General features: G+C 38.5%; 1 protein-coding gene across 1 annotated transcript; it reads left to right on the top strand.

The window, feature by feature from the left end:
- The first annotated feature begins 2,032 nt into the window (after nt 1–2,032).
- Nucleotides 2,033–16,090, top strand: LOC137261705 (transmembrane protein 53-like). Its single transcript, XM_067799485.1, has 2 exons — nt 2,033–2,169; nt 10,584–16,090. The coding sequence occupies exons 1-2, from the start codon at nt 2,128–2,130 to the stop codon at nt 11,454–11,456; spliced, it is 915 nt and encodes a 304-aa protein (XP_067655586.1). The 5' UTR covers nt 2,033–2,127; the 3' UTR covers nt 11,457–16,090.
- The last annotated feature ends 6,811 nt before the right edge of the window (nt 16,091–22,901 follow it).

Genomic DNA, 22,901 nt, shown 5'->3' with positions numbered 1-22,901 from the left:
TGGGATGAAAGTCACATTCACAGGACCAACGGGGAGGATAAAAGTATACATATATATGCACAAAGTGGGGCAATGTGTATGCCGAACACATTTGTGATATATATAAACCGGTTTTAATTTGTACGTCACAATAACCACGACAGGACACCTGGCCTGTACAATGTATGCGGCTAAGGGAGATGGGGTATGACAGCCTGTTGGATGATCGAACTAGTCCATACGAGGCTAGCTCCAACAGCACATCGATACACCCAGTAGGTAAGCCACTAGTGGTTACCCAGGAAGAACACCTAATTGTAATTAATAAATTAATAAGATGTAATAAATGGATATTACATTATTTATATTGCTACAATTTGCAGGTGTATTATTGGCCATATAATATGATACATCATATTATTATTGAATAAACAGTGACTTCACTTTCACCTCAAGTGGGGAAACATGATTGACATAACGGTATGTAGAAATACTATATAATTCCAAAGAAATATCTGCGATTGGTATTTCGCACAATAAATTGAGAGGGCTGCCTGGTAGTTAATGCTAAGAGTTTTGGCAACATCAGATTGCATAACGCCAGACGCGAAGAGAACGAGAAAATAGTCTTGTGTAGAAAAGTAAACACAGTTTTGAGATGAGAAGAAATGATTCCATAACTCAAAATAGGGATAAGTGCACAAAGCATCTATAAATCACATGGTGCTGAAACCTTGACTCAATAATATTCAGATGCTGAATGATCATGTAACAAATATGCCATTACACATCAGTAGTAATATACAGATATACTGGATAAGGTTACATGAGACTGTCCTAGGCTTCTACTTTGTTAAGATAAACATGAAGCAGACGACGGGCCCTGGTTTGTTTACATCCGGTGCAGCCATTTTGTAATGCAGCCGGAAGGGAGCCGAGGAATGCCGAGGAGAGCCGAACACTACCAAAGTTCTCTGCTGCTCAGTGGAGAGGTCAGCACTGGTCAGTGCATGATAATGATCGCCACTAATTACCTCCAGATGACACAGTGATACTTTAACTGGGCGCAGTGGAAAACAATGGAAACCGGGACAATGGTACAGCCGCTTTTTACTGTAGCATAAAATGGCTGAAAAGTTCTGCTGTTAACGCAACAAGTATTAAATAAAATGGAATTTTGAATTTAGCAATGAGCTAGAGCAATTTTAACAAGCAGATCAAATAAACAATGTACAATTCTAAACACACAACGTGCTTTGCTCAAATTAATTCCCTGAGGGAAGTGTTTTACAAGGAGTACATGTCATTTGTTCTTGCCATCGAGTGCACATTTGGACAGTCACAGATGAGTGACATTTTGCCACATTGGCACAACAAGAACAATTGATTACAGTGACCACAACACTTGTTTTTAAATTTTGATTTATCAGAATTAAATAATAATTTATTAATTTGGAAACTGCTCACAATTACTTTTCTTGTTAACAGCATAACTATACATTGGAACCTAATACAGAAGACATAGTAGCAATTTGGAGATAAACCGGGATTCTTACCTAAAACACAATCCAGAGGGCTTGTTGTCACCTAGACAGTACAGGCAGAAAGAGGAAGATTTCGAGGTTGGGGGTCCCACGCTCCCTCTCGCCCCTGTCACGCGACAACATACCCCCTGGGGATTGGCTGAAAAAACTGTTGCTATGGGACCCATGGCACCAGTGCCTTGAGCCCCCAAACCTTATCAGATATTTGGTAAAGAGAGGGATATTGGGTTACTAGTGCAAGGGCCAGAGACAAAATATCCAGCCTTTACACTACATCAATTTTAAAAGGGGTCCAAGTTATCAGTGCCCTGTGGAAAATCTAGGCTTGCTTCAGTTAACGTGTATCATCACAGTGTACGTTGGGCGAAAGGGAAAACAAGGAGCCAGTCCTCGTTTCTAGTGCGTCTGTGAGAAGATCCTGTCCATTAACTAGTACACTCACGAGTCTCCCCACGCATCGTATGTGAAGATATCCCGTTCTGATTGGTTGTCCGTGCAGCACGCCACCTAGCGGTGAATATACGCGGTGAAGAGTAGCAGATGACGTGAAAGGTTGAGACGACAGAGAAGAGGAAAATCTCATAGAAGATCACACATCAACAAGATGTCGTCCATCGGGCTTCGGCGATCTTTCCTGGCACTGCGGGTAAGCATATATTATAAATATAAATGACGCCATATAGCTGAATTACTTTTTAGGAGCAGAGAGCACATTTTGAACACGTGCGAACCACAGCAGAGACGTGTTGTTATTGTATACAAGGCGAGCAGACAGTGGTTAGAACAAGAGTGCATCTTGATTGTTTTCGTTATTCAGCACTAAATTCAAAATTCGTTCTCGACATATTTTGTGCATCTTGTCTATATGCATATTATTTACAATGACAAAATACAAGTAATGAATAAAATAACCATCCAATATTGGTGAAGATGCAGTCTTTTTCATGTTTACAATATTACGTACATGCGTGCGCTCGCGCGCGCGCGTCAGCCCATTACAACACACAGCAGTAACTGTATTAATCACAGACGGATGAATTTTCTCAATACAAGCCACTGTCACATTGTGATGTCCATTAAATATGGATGGAAGTAATGTATAATTATGTATATATACAGATTGTATAAGAATGAAGATTTTATGGATATCAACTTCTTTGTATGAGAACACAACGTTTCTCATACAGAGAAGTTGATATCCATAAAATCTTCATTCTTATGCATTTCACTTCTAAATGCCCTTCAAAGACTTGATACAGATTGTAGTTTGTACATAATCAGATATAATTTTCATCTTGTGTCAATGTGTTCAAAGGCTGTGATGAATAAATATGCCATATGAATGTATTATGTTCATGTGTAAAGTGTAACAGTTGCAAACATATTTTCGTGTATACATTGTTTAATTTAAAAGAATGAAAGTCTCTGGCAATTTAATGCATCTATATATTACCAGTGCCTACAACCACCCTTCAGTTAATACAACCATCAGGGTTCGAAATAAATGCTTAATAAACTTCCTGTTTTGCTGCCTCGAAAAAAACGCAGTAGCAACAACTTACTACGTTTGTTTTTTCAGTGAATTCATGTACATTCATCGCTGAATCACTTTTCAAAGAAATTGATCTTCACTTGTGAACTTTCACTTTGCAAACGTACCAATATCGTCGGTATCATGTTTAGTTGGCATCATCCCGCTAGTCCGCTCCCGCTAGACTGCGAATGATTATGTGTGCCGGTAGTCCGCGATGTGGCTGTTCCAGTCTCATTACTCCCTCCCTACTCTAATCTCATTACTCTGCAATGCTTTGATAGACGGTATTTTTATGATTTCCGGTAAAGATGAGTATGTTTTGTTACGTACAGATCAGTCTCAGCAATGTTATAATAGATACCCTATCATGGAATTTACGGCGGGTGGCATGTTATTTTTATGATTTCCGGTAAAGATGAGTATGTTTTGTTACGTACATTTCATTTTCATTACTCTGCAATGTTTTGTTAGAAATCATGGAGAGGGTTTAAAAAGCGACAATGTTCGGATATTGTCAGAAATCCGAAATAATGGAAAGACAGGTTGGATTTGTGACGGGTGCTAGAGGAAACCAGGTTGCAGTTTTGGACAACTATATTTTCTACAAATCGAAAATTCAGAAAGATGGGTTGAGGTGGTGTTGTGGCAAACGGAGGTCTATTAAATGTGGAGCTTATCTTATTCTCAAAGATGAAGTACTGGTGAAAGAAGACAGTAGTCACACACATCCACCCGATCATGGAGATGTCGCAGCTAGAAAGTTGAAGAGTGGAATGAGAAAACGTGCCCGTGAGGAGACATTGCCCATGCAAGTAATCTACGAAGAGGAGAAGATCAAGCTTCTGCAGCAAGGGGGGTCAGATGAAGCAACGCCGTCAGAGTCAGGACAGTCTGCTCCTCGACGTCGCCGACGTTATGATGACATTGACAATCGCCTTGAAAGATTAGGACTTGAGTACATGCTATGTGAGCGTAGCCTGGCTTCGTACTTGGGTGCTATTGGACACATGATGGACAGTGTGTACCGAAGATGAGATTGAAACGTCAATAAAAGCTTATGTAAAAGGAGTTAAGTGGTCATGTGAAAATGTGAAATAAATGGTGATATAATACAGACTAGTTTTTTTTGTTTTTTTTTGTTCCTTTTAATTTAGTTTTCCTTATCCGAGGTGTTGTCTGCATTAATCAGTTGTAGCGGTAACAGAGGGAGTAAATTATTAAAACAGCACAGCAGCTTAGCGGGCTAGCGGTACTGAATTACGTCATTTACCCGTCGCGGGGTGGAGTCGTTTAGTTCTCCAAAAATGTTCATCAGAGCTTTATTCTGTTCAATAACACATTACAGAGCTCTCATAATTACAACAGAGAACCAGTCAATTCAGCGTGCACACTTATAAGTATAACATTACTGCTTCTGATGTTCAACAATGAACATTCGTCATTTCCTAAAGCGCAAGGGCAATAAAATGTCATCTGCTAGTGCAAGTAATGTTATCATTTTTGGATATATTGATAACATAATCATGCAGAACACACATGACATCCTATGAACTGACAACATGATGTATTTTACATATGTGTTTTCATTTCAAGTGTAGATCAGTGAAAACGAACATTCGATTTATTCATGAATAAAGTGGGTGACTGGAAGGAATTTGCTACCTATTTTTAAACATGGTAGCAAGTACAGTCAAAGAGTGTTGTTCTGATATTTACAGGACCAGGAAAAAATATTGACGATCCGAATGTCAACACATCCGAGTTAGGCATATCATCACATACCAACATGAAAGAAATGAAAGAGAACAAAAGAAAACAGTAGATTGCATGTCTATTATTTATTGGTCCTCTCAAAGTCAAATTCAGAGATTGCAAATACACATGGTAAACTTGCCATAGTGTCCATTTTGAAATATACAAACGTTGGATTTACTCCACAAACTATGTGAAGAAACCAGAAAGTTGTAGCTGATGGGCATTTGTTGCTAGCATGATCACAGCACTGTTCAACCACTCTTGATACATAACAAGTCCTTGTGTCATTTGACCAGATAAGCAGGGTCCTTTGCTAGATTGCTCAGACATGGAGATAACAGTTCTGACGAACCTACCATTTGGTAACATTTTATAGCCCCAAAACACGATTGCGTTCATCTGACTCCTAATCTGCATTTCTCACTCAGCAATTTAGTGTTACTCAAGAATCAATTGCTTGTCATGTGATGACACAAGTCCCTGATTAGATTTTCACTGTTTTGATTCGATACTCTAATCCATTATCAGGAGTGTTAAGTTGCAATTGGTAGTACGTCCTACTCAGATAAACAAACAATTGACACCTACAACTCAGCTAGCCTTAATTAGCTTCCTCTACGGCTACCTTTGATGCATGACACAGCATGTGTGTAAACACTTGGAGATGGATACTTGTCTGAGAAAGGCAGGTGTATATCGACTTAATGTGCAAGTACCAAGCTAAAAGGGTAATTTCGAACACTGACCATATACAACTATTATCCCCATATCACCTGTCAGTACAACCATATTTTACAGTACCTCCCATATCACCCCTCAGTTAATGAAACCATATCTTACAGTACCTCCAATATCAACCCTCAATTAATGCAACCATGTTACAGTACCTCCATGTGCCCCCATCAGTTAATGCAACCATATCTCACAGTACCTTCAATATCACCCCTCAATTAATGCAACCATATCTTACTGTACCTTCGATATAACCCCTCAGTTAATGCAAACCATGTTACAGTACCTCCATGTGCCCCCATCAGTTAATGCAACCACATTCTCACAGTACCTTCAGTATCACCCCTCAATTAATGCAACCATATCTCACAGTACCTTCAATATCACCCCTCAGTTAATGCAACCATATCTTACTGTACCTTCGATATAACCCCTCAATTAATGCAAACCATGTTACAGTACCTCCATGTGCCCCCATCAGTTAATGCAACCACATTCTCACAGTACCTTCAATGTCACCCCTCAATTAATGCAACCATATCTTACAGTACCTCATTATCAATTCTCACCAAATATAACCATAATTTTATTATTATATTACCAGTTTATCCTAGATCACCCCTCAGTTGATAAAACCATATGATATATTGCCAGTGCCTCCATTTCAGTCCTCAATAATACAAACGTATAACCAGTACTTCATATACCACTCTGTCAGCTAATGTATCCATTTAATACCAGTACAGACACCTCCAGCTCTGCAATACAAGCATAATACAGGTATCATCAATATTAACCCCTCTTAGAAGTCAGAGGCAAAAAGGCATAATTCTGGTTTTTGGAGAAGTTCCTCTGTGTTCACGAAAAGTGATTCAAAATAACAGGGCATTTGGTCCTGTAACTAGTGTAAGTTTCAGTGTCTGTTGAAACAGGACCCATAGAATAGAAATTAAAAATGCACATTTCCAATTTAATATTTCTTATGATGTGCTTTGAAATTATTATCAGATGTAAAATTTATGAACAGCAAACAAGTGTCATGTGTAAGATATGATGACAACTTCAATCAAAGTCACTGTAAAATAAACAGTCAGCCATTGGGGCTGGCAGATGGTAGATTTCCGCCATACAGTCAGCAAATCTGCCAGATTTGTCAGAGGATCAGACACTAGTCATGAACACTGGTCTCTTACTAGTAACCGTTCTATGGACAGACGGACTTCTGTAATCAATTGCATCAAATTCAGTATCAAATACAAAGTATAAAATTAAGAACTAATTGTGAAAACACCTCTATCAACTGAACAGTGAAATACAATAAACAATATTTCTACAGATTGATTATCGATAAGCTGGCATTATACTGATGCAAATTTTTACATGAGAATTTTACTTCTGTTCTATCAGATTTGGGGACAAGTGTCCCTGCCCTGTAGCCTGTTACTGGGAACATTGTATACACTGTAATGTTATTTGGTGATATAGATTGTCCAAATACAAACCCAGCTGCTAAGTAGACTTGTGGCTGAATTAATCTTTACCCTCTTGTCCCACTTTAGGACAAGTATGTTGATGGCTACTTGGTACATAGAGTAAATGGCATTTAGTGATATGGACTGTTGTAAACAAGGTCAAGGGATGAGCTAAATGGACCAAAGGTCGGATACGTTTATTCCAATTACTGTCATATTCACGACCCAGTATGTTGTCATGAAATTTCCATCACCGATTGCCTGCACTAACAAATAAGCTGGTCTGACCAGTGAATTTTGTATTGACAGTTTAGTATATGTTACCACAAATGTTACCTAAGAGCATTGAAGTTCATGCAAGACCAATAATCATTGTCAGCTGACTGGTCCTGTGGTCTAGTTAGAAATTTTTAAAGGTTTATTCCCTGCTCTTGGTCAGAATGAGAGATCTATGCTGTTTTAGCAACATTCCAACAAACAGCAGCAATATGACAGTGAGGGATACCTAGAATGGGAAATGAGCCCAGACCTTTGGTGTGACAAGTAAATGCTTTAACCACTAGGCTACCTCAAACATGCTGGGCGAAATAAAGTTAAAAACTGAGGTAGTTACTGAATTGTGAAACATGTGAGTCCTTAAATGCCGGAGTGAATGTTCGAGGTCTGAGTGTGTGGACACTTTTTTAAAAAATGACTGTTTGTAATTGCAGCTTTAAACAACAAACAAATAGCGAATGTCTTACAGGACCAGGTATTTGTATGCTTCTTAAGGCTACTTGTTGATTGATCAAGAAGTTGTTAAAAAATGTTGGAGTGTTCTTGTAAATTGCCTGCCTGAAAATATGTCGATCATGCACTCACTGTAACATGTTCCTGTAGATAACATATCACGAGGTTGACATTCACTGTGCACAAATCTGCACACATGGTCAACTGTGCATGTACATCTCACGTGCACTGTAAGCAGCTTATATCACAGGACCAAAGTTCGAGTCAAAGAACAAAGGTAGTAAGAGTCTGAAAATAATGTTTATCAACAAAAACTGTTGCAATGTTAGTAACATAATATATATTGTGAATTACACTTTCAAAGTCAATTAAAAATTTCAGCGAGTCTGGTTTTACTCCTCTTTTAGCAATATTCTAGCAATATCATGGCAGGGGACACCAGAAATTGGCTTCACACATTATGTCCACATGGGGAATTGAATTTTGACTTTTGGCATGGTGCACAGACACTTCAACCGTTTGCCATTATAAGGCTGGAATTTTGCTGACTGCTGAGTATGGCATAAAACTAAACTCACTCACTCACTCACTCACTCACTCACTCACTCACTCACTCGGCTACCCCACCAGTCCCACTATGGAATAAACCTATCACATCATATGAATGCTACTTTCACAGTGGGGTACCTAATCGCCACCTCACAAAGTCAGCATTCTAACTATTGAGGCACCAAGGATTCCACAGAATGTGAGTAAACTGGCATGGCGCCCATGTCCAATATACAGGTTATCAGAATGGAAATGTTTTGCCAGGGACTGCAAATGAAGTGATCCGCCATGACCTGATAACTCACGGTACAATTTATCAAGCTGGGTCATGAACTAACATTGACCTTGTCAGTCAGGTGAAGTCTCACTTGACCAAGTGTTGACAGGATGGATCAACATAACATGCCATAATAGATAAAGGGAGATAATCTACCATTGTGTGTCTATCAGGAGGCATGCCACTCAGAAACCAGTTTCAAAGAAACATGTATCTCACATTGATAAGATAACAATTCACAATAATATTACTGAAGTTGTACAAAGGTCAGAAATTTTCCACTATTTTACACAGTTCTTCCAATTTTGTGGATTAATAAATACATAATTATGTGTTTACTGGTGCTTCTAGAAATAGTTTGGGAGGTAGCCTAGGGGCAAAAGTGTTCAGTCGTCATGACGCTGTCACTGATTCAAATTTCGACAATGATACAACGGTGTGCCCATTTCTGGTGTCCATCATGATATTGATGTAAAATTTCTGGAATATTGCTATAAGTTGCGCAAAACAAAAATCGCTTACTCATTTCTAGAAAATATTCAACTCTACCCATGATAGGAAGTACTAGTTACCACTCTCAAGTTACAGATCAATGATCAGAGGTCAGTAGTCAATCAATAATAATCTATTGAAATTGTCAAGCCCACCACAAAATAAGACACAATCATAACATTGTGCAAACATTGTGAAACAGGCACTGATCAGTACTAAGATCAAGATGGTCAAATACGCTTCCTGTTGTGACACGAACATGATTATGTACAACCCTGCATAGTTTAGACTTAGCATAATATCACTGCCCCATTCTGATTTGCATATCACATGAGGGGACATTTTACTTGTTTTTAAGGAATTGCACATATACATAAACCAGAAGAGACCTTATGCAAGCTTTTCTTCATGTTATGTAGATATTCATATACAGTTCCAAAAGTAAGAATTATAACAATATTTATTTATACATCAATGTTACTCAATCGCTTAGCCTGCGTAGATCTTCGATAATAGCACCTTGACCTGTTCAACCAATGTAAACATAGATTCACAGCGCAAATCAAAATAGTGTTACACATTTATTTTCTCATTGAAACTAAACCATTCTTTTGAAGATGCTTATTTAATTGTTTAGACTGATCAATAATACTAGTTATGGAACATGCACAATATACTGTATGAATTATGCAAAATGTTAAGAATCATGTGGAAGAGATACTTTGCTGGTTGCATAAATCTCGGGGTAGGAGAGTGGCAAGTGTGTTGTTGACATTGCATTTTTATGAGTTAAAAATCTGCATCAGTTGTTTGTTTTGATTTAACAAACTAACAATCAGGTGCACACTTTCTAAAGTTTAAATTGATGTTTCATTTTTATGTATATTGATTACTCACCAGAGCCATCAAGCAAGATCAATCCATTGACTGGTTACTCAGTTGCTCCAGCATAATGACCGGATCTGTTAAAGATTGATAATTTAAATTCAAATATACATGGCAGACATGACATATTTGCATGATAGAAAATCTGTGGTTCTTCACCATTGTCATCCAAACTAAAACAATGTGTTTTTATGTGCCAAGACTTTCAATAAAGTAAATCATTATTTAAACTATCTTGAGACACAAAAGCCATTGTCAAAGCAAAATATAAACTATGGCACCCCAGTTACGATGCATGTTTACATTTCATATCACTTTGCTGTTGTGCTATGCATTTTACATGGGACTAAACATCCACTTTTATAAAATATCGTTTTTATCTTTAGTTTAGAAAATCACCTTGTCCATTGAAGTAGTAAAAGCTTCCATTTGTTGTGCTATTGGTATCAGTTCTGTTCTAAAAATGACACCAGTGAATAACACCAGTTTCTAGTGGCGCAAAACTACACTATCTCATTCACTACTTACTTCTTTGTCCAGCCATGTTTGGAGGGATGATCAGTCAAGGTTCTGGTACAGATTAATATTATAATAACAGCATTTCCTTGCATTTAATGTTTATTCTTTTGCTCCAGATGTCCAACTCCATCCAGTGTGTTCGCCTCATCTCAAGTGCTCCTGTGACAGACTCTGTCAGGTTTGCATCCAACCTTGAGCTTCGCAGCATCCGTAGCAATGAAACACTTTCAAGGTCAAGGCCATTGGTAGTCCTGGTTGGTTGGATGATGGCGAAGAAGCGTCATCTGGATAAATATGGAAACCTGTATCTGAGCAAAGGATTTGACGTACTAAGTGTTCAGGTTCCTCCAAGCAAAGTGATCCAGCCTAAAAAGGCCCAGGTTGTCATGCAGAGGGTTATTGACATTCTGGATGAAAGGAGCAGACGTGATAAGCCCCTCATGATCCATGGATTCTCTGTTGGGGGATATCTCTGTGGCGAGATGCTGGTCACTCTGAGGGACCAGGCTGCAAGGTACAAAAACATCCGAGATCGGCTTATGGGTCAAATTTATGACAGCCCTGTTGATTTTGAAGGTGTTCCACGAGGATTTGCTAATGTCCTTGGCTTTAACTCTTTGTCTCGAGCAGTCATAAAATCATCAATTGAGGCATACCTGAAATTATTCAAAGAAATAAGTACCAAACATTATATCAGGTCTTCGGAAGCATTCCATGATAATGAGATGCGTCTGCCCTCATTGCTGCTGTACTCACGGGCTGATCCTATTGGTGTTGCAAAGGAAATTGAGGTTGTGGCAAGGAAGTGGGTCAGTAAGGGAATCCCTGTCCACTTAAAATGCTGGGAGAACTCTCCACACGTCAGCCATTTCCACCGACATCCAGACGAATATGTCGAAGCCATCCTGGCATTCTTAGACGAAATTCGAATCTCTCCCCAAGAAAGCCAGGAAAATATTGTACAGGCAAAGAAAGAAAGGATTCCCTGAATGTATTGCCATATTTTGTTTATTTATTGGTGTCACTTTACTGACAATCAACATATTTTATAGCATGATGAAGAGAGTGGTCTCCCTTTCATTACAGGTTTTCCGCTTGGAGACAATCTGTTTGTTATTGTGTGTGAATTGTACATTTTATCAGCTAGGTTTTATGAAAGGCAAATATAAGATTTAATGAAAACTTCCTCAGGGGTCGTGTAGTAGAAAGGTCAAGGAAAGACGTCCAAATTCCTATAACATTGGACAAAAAACATGCAAAAGGCCACAAAAGGTATATTCATGTTGAAAGTTTTCAAAATGTAAGGCAGTTTTCGGTAAATTGTGCTTTGGAAGTAGTCTGTTTATTTTGTTTGTACATTTATGGTATGTACAAGTTCATAATAAACATGCCATTTTGAAAGTGGACAAATGTGACCTTATATTTTGGATTACACTTCTCAGTAAAAATTCTAGTGCTTTCTGCAATGTACAAATTACATTTAAGTCTCCCTGTTGAAAATCCTTTAAGTATATTTTGTGGCCTTTTTTTAATGGATTATTGCTAGCTCAGTAACCGAGCTAGCTGCATGGAACAGAATTTTACTTGACTTGGACTTTGAACAAATGTTACAGACTGTTTTAATTGATGAAGCATTCCTGTTTGTTCGGAGGACGTAAGTAGTGTACGTCAGCAAGGGTATACATGTGGCTGTTCTTTTTGTAGGTTTGTGGAGATAGTATTGATTTGCTGTCAGGATTAGTCTAATAATGAATATACTTTGACGTTACAAAGTATTTTGTTGTTTAAAATGAATAACTTGGGTAGTTACTCAGGTCTCTCATGGGTGTTCAGTAGCCTAGTGGTTAAGGTGTTGACTCTTAGATAGCTGATTTGATTCCCTTCATGGGTTCAGTGTGTGAAGCCTATATCTTGTGACCCTTGCTGTATATTGATTAAAGTGGTGTAAAGCTTTAATCACTCACTCACTCAAATATCAGCACATATCTTTCAAAACTAAGATGAAATACTGACTCCCAAAAGCAATATGTTTCAAGTCAGGTATATTACCAGTCACATTAAAGTCAAATTCCAGATGATGCTTCTCATGAATTTTCACAAACCAACACTGAAGGTTTTGTCAAGGGCACACTGTAGTGGGCATAGTCTAGTGATTACAAAGGTTTAATCATCACTTTGGAGACCCAGGGTCCATCCCCCACAAATACGAAGCCCATATCTCATGTCCTCCTCTGTGATAGCGCTAAAATATTGATAAAAGCTGTGCGATATTAAACTCAATCACTAATGGAACAATGCTGGGTTCTTGATGAAAACTGTAAGCTGTCTGAGACAATTTTGTTTCAGCTCTTCATACGCTACTATGATAAGGGATAGAATTTTCGTTTTCCCTGATTAAGTTTCTTGATGGGTCAGAACCGTACCCATGCTAGCTTTTAAGTTTCTCGATGGGTCAGCACTGTACCCATGCTAGCGTGTATCCTGAAGAAAGTTCATGTCGGAGACCTACATCCCTTTTTCCTTTCCTTCATAATTTAACCGACACATTGTGATGTAACAGTAATGTTCGAAGTGGCATTACTCCCCATTCACCCACTCACTTAATCACTCATTATCATATCCAGCATATGGTCAGTGGCATAGCCTAGTGGTCAAAGTGTTGCTCATCACACCTAAGACCCGGGTTCGATTCCCTGCATGGGCACAGTGTGTGAAGCCCATTTCTAGTGTCCCTTGCTGTCATATTGCTGGAAAATTGTTGAATAAAACAAATCTCATTCACTCATAGCTAGCATATATTTACTGTGTTTATGAACACCCATGTTTCATACCAAGGTTTCAGTGTTGTCATGGTGGTTCATTAAAGGAGATTAACACATTGTCTTTAAATGTTTATCGTTTTTGTAGCCCAGCCAAATACAATTTTATTCATGCTTTATGAATGTTTTGTGAGGAGAGTACTGCCGACAGCATTACGATTACCAAGGAATGTTATGTTGTCAGTCATGTCATCAAGATCAGTGCATTCTATACGTTTTGTTCTTTTTACCAAAATGGTCCCCATCTAGTCACTGTTTTCAGCCGACAATGTATCCATGCCATACTGCGAGAGATCAGAACAATGTGTGCTTAGATAACATCAGTAAGATGGTTGTCTTACCACAGCTTTGACACCTTCACCCTGCACATGCTTTGATATCTGGTGATGCTAGGCTTTGCACAAAATCCATGCAACTGTGGCGAATTAAATTTTAATGTTATATTTTAGGCGTCATTTCATCACCTGATTCTTGTTTTTCTTTTTAGATTTTTAAGATACATTTTCAACCTGTTTTAGTTAGGGCATAAAACTTATTCATGTTAATATGGGCAGAAAGCAGATTGGGTGTTTATTAACATTCTTTTTGGCAGAATTAGAAACAACAACTTTTCACCTTTTTCAGTGGATTCAACAGCCATTTGTAGAAATATATCTGGTCTAAGAGCTGTTTCATTAAAAAGGTCAGTGTGAGCCATCAGCATCATTATATCATGTACAACCCATAAAATACGACCATGGACTCTCAATCAGAGTTACTGTCAGTCACGGATATTATCATAAGATATTAGTGGGTATTATGAAGCTAGTCATGATTACATTGTACATTTATACAACATTACCAGAATTTCCTTGTCAAACTGATTGTCCTTAAAATATTAATCCATGTTTGTTAATTGAAACTCAGGAATATGTTTTATACCCAGTCTCTGACTTAAGAGATGCTTTCATGATTTTCACTTATTATGAAAACCTTATAAGTAAGAATTTAATGTCCATGTAATTATTTTGGCACATTTTTAATTGCTGCATGCCTTGTTATTTGGTGCTCTTTACTGTTGTATTTGCTTCAGAGATGCAATAGTGAGTCTGGTCATTGGTTTTATTAGATGCAGGTGCATGCTAGACAAAGGGTATGGTTTTGTTCATTTTGTGTTTTAGCTTCCTTGGTGGCTTCTATTTTATTTACTATTCGCTTTACTATGATATACACTTACAAGTTTTGCATCATTTCTTTGATCAGCTGTTCTGATATGTGGAGCTTAACATGTTAAGTCATGGTGTCTGTCTGGTGTCTAGACATCTTCTCAGACACCTCAGAACCAATAGTCATGCTATTTGCTGAAACTTTATATTTGACACACGTGATAGACATCTTTGAATATTCAGTATTGTCACCATTGCAGTCTTTTTGAATACCACTTTATTGCTAAGTGTTGGCTACTTTTGTGCAGAATGTAATGGCATATTGTACGTGGGCAGTTTTGACTTCATGTGTACTGTTAATTAGTTAATGGTCAGACAGAGTCAGATACACTGTGGCATGTGTGTTTCTCCTAATGATAATGTCATACTTGTTTCATTTCCATAGATTGGAGGGCACAGGTTGTTTAGCTTGACCTGAACTACTCTACATATGCATCACCCGGGAGGTCAAAGGGCACAAACAGCAGGTTGAGTAAACATCATTAAATGGGGGAGTAGAGAATGTTCTTAATGTTATCCTCGTGAGAAGCATATATACATCAAAAACATTAAACCATCTGTAGCTTGTTTTTAAGAAAGTTAAGACATTGCCAAATATTTCTCGACACTGAAATGTCAAAGGGCAACCTTGCCATGGCTGTTCTAACATGCTGACAATCAACTGACAAAGGTGCATCCCTCCACAATAATAGACCCAACTAGTTGTGACATGGTAACGCAATACATCAGCTGTAGTTGTATGTACATATGCAGGCTATCCATGTTGACAGCAGCGTCCTTCACAAACAACTATAATTCTGTGTGAGCTTGCTATGACTAAGCCATTAGGAAGCAGATGATGAAGAGAAATTAATGGAAAATGTGAGAGTGTATTGCATTCCTTTGTAAATGTTTCTGTATGTACATGACTTACTTTTTCTCATATTCATTGGCATTGACCAGTGGTATGCATGCAAAATATAATATCCCCTACATTTTTGGAATGGTATGTTATCTCTGTGGCTGTTAGATGTGGTAGAAGCCTTGTATATGGTATGCACTTTTTGTGGGCAGTTTGTGCCATTGATGTTTACAGTGAGAGATAGTGACAGAATCTGTAATATTCTGAAGAGAATTGTTAAGTGAATTAAGTGAACAAAAAACAAATTGGTAATAAGTTTTAGATAAGCTTTTTCAAGCTCAAACATTCCCTCCCCTACCATCAAGTAAATTGTTGTTATGCACCAAAGTGTAAACTGAAGAAGCATACATAATTAAGGCCAAGAACTTGAAAACTATGTGACGTACATTCATGTATTTCATTTCCTCCATGTCTTTCGCCTTGTAAGAAGTTCTTTTAGAAATATCCTTGTCTGAACAGATTTGAAATTGATAAAAAAGAATGTATCTTGTGATGTGTCATGTCTTAAAGAAAGTTGGCGACATATTATGTTATAAATGACTTATATCCAAAAGGTAAAGACAAAGAAGTGTTCTGGTATGTTTGATCATGATTGAACTTGACACTTGTCTGATAAAGACTATTTGTACATATTTCTGGAAATGCCTGTCATCACATCTTATTGTCACTGAGGAATAATAAAGTTTGATTTTGAAGAAGCTGTTTATTTTTGTTTTTCTGAAATCTGTTGTTTTTATCATTATTACATGTTGATAATTGAATATTTGGAAAATTAATGATACAGCTTAAGATTTTGAATTTACAGAATATATATGTCAAAAGTAAATGTATTTTAGGCTGATCTGATTTTTCTGTTGGGTGATTTTCTGGTCATTGAATACAATTACAATTTATTTATTTTTAATCTGATTTTTTGACTGCTTTTGATATCAGCATGTTGGCAGACGGAGTTCAATTTCCGAAATGGAGTCAAAGTCAGAAATAGTTGAGATAGTATTTATTAAGAAATTTAGCACCAAAGCCTTCATCAAAGTTGAGACAAGAATTTAAGATATTGTCTGGAAAAGAAGTGATTTTGATCTTGCAACTGTTAGTTAGATTTCTTTTCAAGTGACAAATGACAATGAATATATTTCAGAATATAAGGTTTGAGACTTAAGTGTTGTTTTAGTGCATACAGCCTTGTAACAACAGGTTCTGAGACACCAGCCGTTACATGGTAGTTTGTTGAACAACTATTCCTCCAACAAGCTGGTACAGACATTAAATTTCATGCCATTAGGACAAAATGGTGGTGCATTTGTACTGATTTGGCTGCAAATGGGAAGGTAGTCTTTTTGTGAGAGCTTTAGTGGACCACCAAAGACCCAGTGAAGGACAGCAGGAACACTGTTGTGAGTCCATGTCAACAACAAATGGGAGTTGCGTTAACATTAGCGCTATCGCTGTTGTGAGTCTGTCAATGAATGGGAATTGGGTGAATCTTATCGATTGGTCATGTGTATATTTAATGTTGAACCTTGTTTCAGAATGGAAATCTTTGCTTTTCATTTTCTCTTTTTGACTTCATGAATATCTGTAGGTTCGGTTCTGTCTTTCCAAAAACAGGGATAAAATCACAAATAACTTCTGGAAAAACAGTCTGTTAACACTTCACGACCACTCTTTAAAATGTTACGCAATCATTTGAAGACTTCATTACTGAACCAGGGTTTTATATCAATAAATCTCGGTTGCTAGTATTTAAATCCTCATGGTTTGACAGAGGCATTAGCAGAATATTAGATGTCAGGAATGTTGATGGAAGCAGTTTGTTACTAAGAGATTTTGGAAAAATGTTTGATTTAAAGGTCAATTGTGTGAGATACCATGGTGTTCTTTGTGAATCAAACACTTCTTGAAGAGTCTTTCAATTGATGGACCTGCCTCATATAAACCTTTCGATGATAACCCCGTTGTCAGAAGTATACTCTGTGGAAAAAGGAGCAATTGTTTTATTACTACATCCTCTTTGCTTTAAAAAATGTCTTCAGGGCCCAAATTAAATGGGACAATGTACTTCCAGTAGACCCCAGAGAAGGAAGAGATATTCTTAAACCCTTATAATAAAGATAACACCAGACATAAAGCTTAGGTGGTCTCCATTAGGAATACTGCATAGATAGCTGTCAGGGCTGAAATTGTATGGGACAACATATTTCCAGTAGACCCCAGAGAAGGAAGAGATATTCTTAAACCCTTATAATAAGAATAACACCAGACATAAAGCTTAGGTGGTCTCCATTAGGAATACTGCATAGATAGCTGTCAGGGCTGAAATTGTATGGGACAACATATTTCCAGTAGACCCCAGAGAAGGAAGAGATATTCGTAAACCCTTATAATAAGAATAACACCAGACATAAAGCTTAGGTGGTCTCCATTAGGAATACTGCATAGATAGCTGTCAGGGCTGAAATTGTATGGGACAACATATTTCCAGTAGACCCCAGAGAAGGAAGAGATATTCTTAAACCCTTATAATAAAGATAACACCAGACATAAAGCTTAGGTGGTCTCCATTAGGAATACTGCATAGATAGCTGTCAGGGCTGAAATTGTATGGGACAACATATTTCCAGTAGACCCCAGAGAAGGAAGAGATATTCTTAAACCCTTATAATAAAGATAACACCAGACATAAAGCTTAGGTGGTCTCCATTAGGAATACTGCATAGATAGCTGTCAGGGCTGAAATTGTATGGGACAACATATTTCCAGTAGACCCCAGAGAAGGAAGAGATATTCTTAAACCCTTATAATAAAGATAACACCAGACATAAAGCTTAGGTGGTCTCCATTAGGAATACTGCATAGATAGCTGTCAGGGCTGAAATTGTATGGGACAACATATTTCCAGTAGACCCCAGAGAAGGAAGAGATATTCGTAAACCCTTATAATAAGAATAACACCAGACATAAAGCTTAGGTGGTCTCCATTAGGAATACTGCATAGACTGGTGTCAGCCAATTCCTGTTTGGCCAAGGTGAAGATGGCATCTTGCTCCTTTGGTGGAGATTGTCCGGAAACGTGTTTATCTATTTTGGGAATGCAAATGTCCAAACACTCTGGAGGTCACTCTCAGAGTTATTACTTGAAAAAGGCTCTCATGTATGCAACTTAACCTTTACTTAAGAGCTTGTTAGTTTTGGTTATGTTGTCTCTGGTGAGGTGTTTGACCTCATTTTGTTATTAGCAAAATTCCACGTTTATAAATGCAAATTTGCTTCTTCCACTCCAAATGTTAATAGTTTTAAGAGACAGTTGAGAGGTCGATCACGATTTAGAAAGCAAGCTATGTTTCTGAAAGTGAAAACAAAACATTCTACGAGAAGTGGCTGTTGCATCATGTTCTTGGTAGATACAACCATCGCAAATAATTCCGTAGGTGTTCATACTGTTGATCATTGGATTTCCTGGTCTAGAATACATTACAGGCTTACAGACCGCCACCCTATAGCTGCAATATTGCTAAGTGCTGCGTAAATAACTCACTCGAATGTGGCAACAATACAGAAAATCCATTCGGCCGCACTGTTTTCCCTCCCCTCCTGCCCTTTATATACTGTAAATTGCCCAAACCAAGCAAGTCCAAGGTAAGTTGTTACCAAATTTCAATTTTAGGTCTATGTTTGTTTAATCAGAGTAACAAAAGTCATAGTTACCATTTTATAACGTAAAATTTGGGTTTAAAGCTTTTACAACAACGTGCAGTGGTTCCGTTCATATAAGGTTGATGTTAGTTATACACGTTTAGATCTGGGCCCATATTCTCTAAACGTTCGTAGCGCTAAGAATTCCGATCGCAGCCAATGTCTTAAGAAGTGGTACAAAAGTGTCGAGAATAGCTTGCCTGGAGAGCATGTCTCAGATGAACTGCCAATTGCGAAGATCGATGCTCATGTTGATAATCACTGGATTGTCTGGTCCAGACCCGATTACTTACAGACCGCTGCCATCTATAGCAGGAATTTGCTCAGTACAGCGTAAAACTAAACTTACTTACTCGCTCACTTCGAAGGATTGGAGATTGAAGAGTTTCATGACAAACCTCTTTCAGACGAAATGATTACAACCGGTGCAGTGAATTTTCAGTCTTATCTCGCTGTTTTGACTAACTGAAACTCAAGCAGGGTGGGTGACACAGAGTAACTACTACAGAAAATGAACTTGTACCAGCTGGGAGGTCCGCTAGTGGGAAGATGGTTGTAAGTGCCATGCATTAACATTAACTTACGACTATGTTCGTTCTATGAAAGCTTCGAAACTCTTAGCCCAGATGGCTTGCCAATATCAACTCTGTTCTCCAGACCCCAATTCAGAAAGCTAAAGTAGCGAGATCTCAGCCTTTCGAGAGCTTTGTTAAACGGGTCCCTGGTTCAGAAGAGTTCCCATGATTTTATCGGTCATGAGAGAGTTGGGTTTTGTTCCCTTGGATGGCAAGCCAAGTTGAGAACTAGGTGAGGGAAAGACGTACGTATGCACGCGCATATGAAAAATACAAAGGATCTACAAACCTATAACTGTAAAAATACAATAAAATATTACCTTAAACGTTTATGTACGTGTAAGCCATTTTCGTTGGGTATGAATCTCTATGTCTAAGGACGGTCTTCATATCCGCTTATTTTCTATTACCACAGCTGATCTGTCCATCCATGTGCCACATCCACGTACCTAGACAACATGATATTATACGTTGTGTTTTTAATATCAATCACTGGATTGTCTGGACCTGAATCGATTTATTAACAGACTTTCATCCTCTTGTTGAGTGTAGCGTTATACAGATATTTGTACTGGTTTCCCAGACTCATGAGAGTGAGTGAGTCAATGAGTGAGTTTAGTTTTACACCACCCTTAGCAATAGTTCAGCAAGGGTAAACTGCACTTTACGGGTCCCCGGAAGTGTACGTAACAGACATGCGCAGAAGCCATATTTACATCGTTCAGCGGTAGCACGGCAGGGTATGTGTTTTCCAGGACTGGCTTCACACATTGTACCCATGTGGGGAATCGAACCCGGGTCTTCGGCGTGACGAGCGAACGCTTTTATCACTAGGCTAACCTACCGCCCCGTCTCATGAGAGAGCAAGCGTCGGTGATGGGAGACGTGGGTCTGTTGATTGCAACTGCGAGACGACACGAAAGATGCTAATGGCGGTATCCTCCCATGTGTTACACATATCAGGTGTTATACACCCTAACACATAAGATCGCTGTCCACTGCACGCATATATTACTTATCAGTGAAGAATGGGAACGTCAATACTCGTTACAAACATGAAAGGAGAAAGCAACATGATTGATTAGCACTGCATATATTTTTATTTCATTTTATGTGCACTTGTTTGCAAATCTATTCAACACATAGATTCCAAATAACAACAGTCCCAACCAAGCTTAATCAAATGTCCGATGGCATCAACGAAGTCATGTGGTGGTCTGGTACCCCAGTGAAGGTGGTCCGTCGGTCTCTGGATTCTGTTCTCTAACTCCCCGTAAATTCGCTTCTGGAAAGGAAGAGCTGCGCCTATGTCGATCTGAAACAGTTTGGTTCGGTCTTCGGACTCCATCTTGAGGATGACGGTGATGAACCTGTACATGTTCGGAGGGTCGTGTTCCAAGGTCCGGTTTAGTCTGTTGTGGAAGCCGCCGAGATTGTTGTTCGTGCGCGGTCCTCTGATCTGGTGGTGGTTCTATAAGTGCATTGGAAATCTGGCGTTGTCATTGAAGTCCACTGAATGAAAGGTGTCAGGGCCTAGATTTTCGAAGCTCTCCTAGTGCTAAGATAGTCGTAAGTTAATAATATTGTATGGCATTTATGACTACCTTAGCGCTGAGAGAGCTTCGAAAATCTAGGCCCAGGAGTTGGGTTCATGGATTCCAGCCACGTGTCTAGTACCAGATCTATTGGAAGGAGTGGAAGTGCTGCAGCAGGTCGAATCCACATGTGAATACTGATCATAATGGCAAGTTTTATGTTTTGCGCAGTAGGCCTTGAATGAAATGAACCAAATATCCCCTGATCTCGGCATTAGGAAACTCAGCTGTCAGCCTGGATAGCTGCAAGTCCAAGATCCGAACCTTGCGTGGAACATGGTCTCTGCACCTTCTGGTGGGCATTGGTCTCGTGTAGAGTGAAAAATCATCTGTAAGTTGTCATCTCTCTGTCCGTCAGCGGTGTGTACACCAGGGTGTATGCAGAACTACCAACTCGACCCTGGACGATACATACCTGAGACCAAAACGCAATGCCAGATGTGAAAGTACCGTTCATGTAAATGGCGTCTGACCTTTCAGGTCTTAATGCACCGCCAGTGCTGATATGTCTTTCGTGTTGTGGACGTGTTGTAGAGGAATCCTTCAGACAGAATCTGTGACCTCCACGCAATGTGGCATTCTCTACTCTTTCTATACCAGTCATGGTTGATGTGTAAGGGTCGTCTCTAGCCATTTATAGTAAATGACGTACTTTCTTAGTAAAAATGAGTTAACTCAACTGATTTGAGAAAAAGAAATTATCTCAAAATAAAAGGGTAAATATTAAATGATAACTGTGAAAACATCTTTAATCATACAAACATGTCTTGAGTAAAAACTAAACATCAAAACTGCTGGCTCTTAATCCCTTCGATCCATCTGAAAGTCAAATTGCTTTACTATAAATCCTTCTACTGAGCTTTTTGGGCTAGTCCATTATTGCTGTAGGTATAGCAGTACACCCGACTGTGTAACAACTGGCATGTGTAACAAATGGGAGACAACCCTAGATGCTAAACGGTATTAAGCATAGGATTTTCGGTCATCCTAGCTTTAATTACATGTTTCTCATCTCCAATGTCAACCGTCAAGAGAACGGGATTCCTCAAAATTCAAGGACAAAAAGGTGTTTTTTACCAATTGTGACATTTATTTTTTAAAACTGTAAATTTCAAACCACTCAGTAATAGTTATATAATCAATATACCATGTAGATCGAGTCATTTTGTTTTAGGAATTTGTTTTATAAATGATGATAGATCAAGTTGACCTCGTTAGTTGCAATGAATTTGGGAGAGTAAGAAAATGTAGCTTGTTATTACACCAGGGTACTGTTATTACAGCGCTGTGGAAAGCGGAGATAAAAAAACGTTTTATCATTTCACGTCGTAATAAAAGTTCCAGATAGACAATTGAATGCCTTACATTTATCATGTAAATGCAGTGTATTGGGAAGTGATTTCGATTGCGAAAATAACAATTATATTTCATGAGTGGATGTTGCAAGAGCAGACGTCAACTATTACCTGACATTTTCGGCGACAGCTACCAGTAACACCTGTAGGAAATATGCGATGATAGTCTGTGTAATTCCACTGGCTCACAATGACTGGCCAAATCAGCCCGGGGTGACCACTTAAATATTTTAAGTCACTGTCGTCACTTTTCAATAACATTCATATAGATTTATATCCTGGTTTTCATGC

Source organism: Haliotis asinina, chromosome 14, assembly GCF_037392515.1.
Source record: "Haliotis asinina isolate JCU_RB_2024 chromosome 14, JCU_Hal_asi_v2, whole genome shotgun sequence".
Lineage (NCBI taxonomy): Eukaryota > Metazoa > Mollusca > Gastropoda > Lepetellida > Haliotidae > Haliotis > Haliotis asinina.
This window is presented reverse-complemented; position numbering and strand designations above follow the sequence as displayed.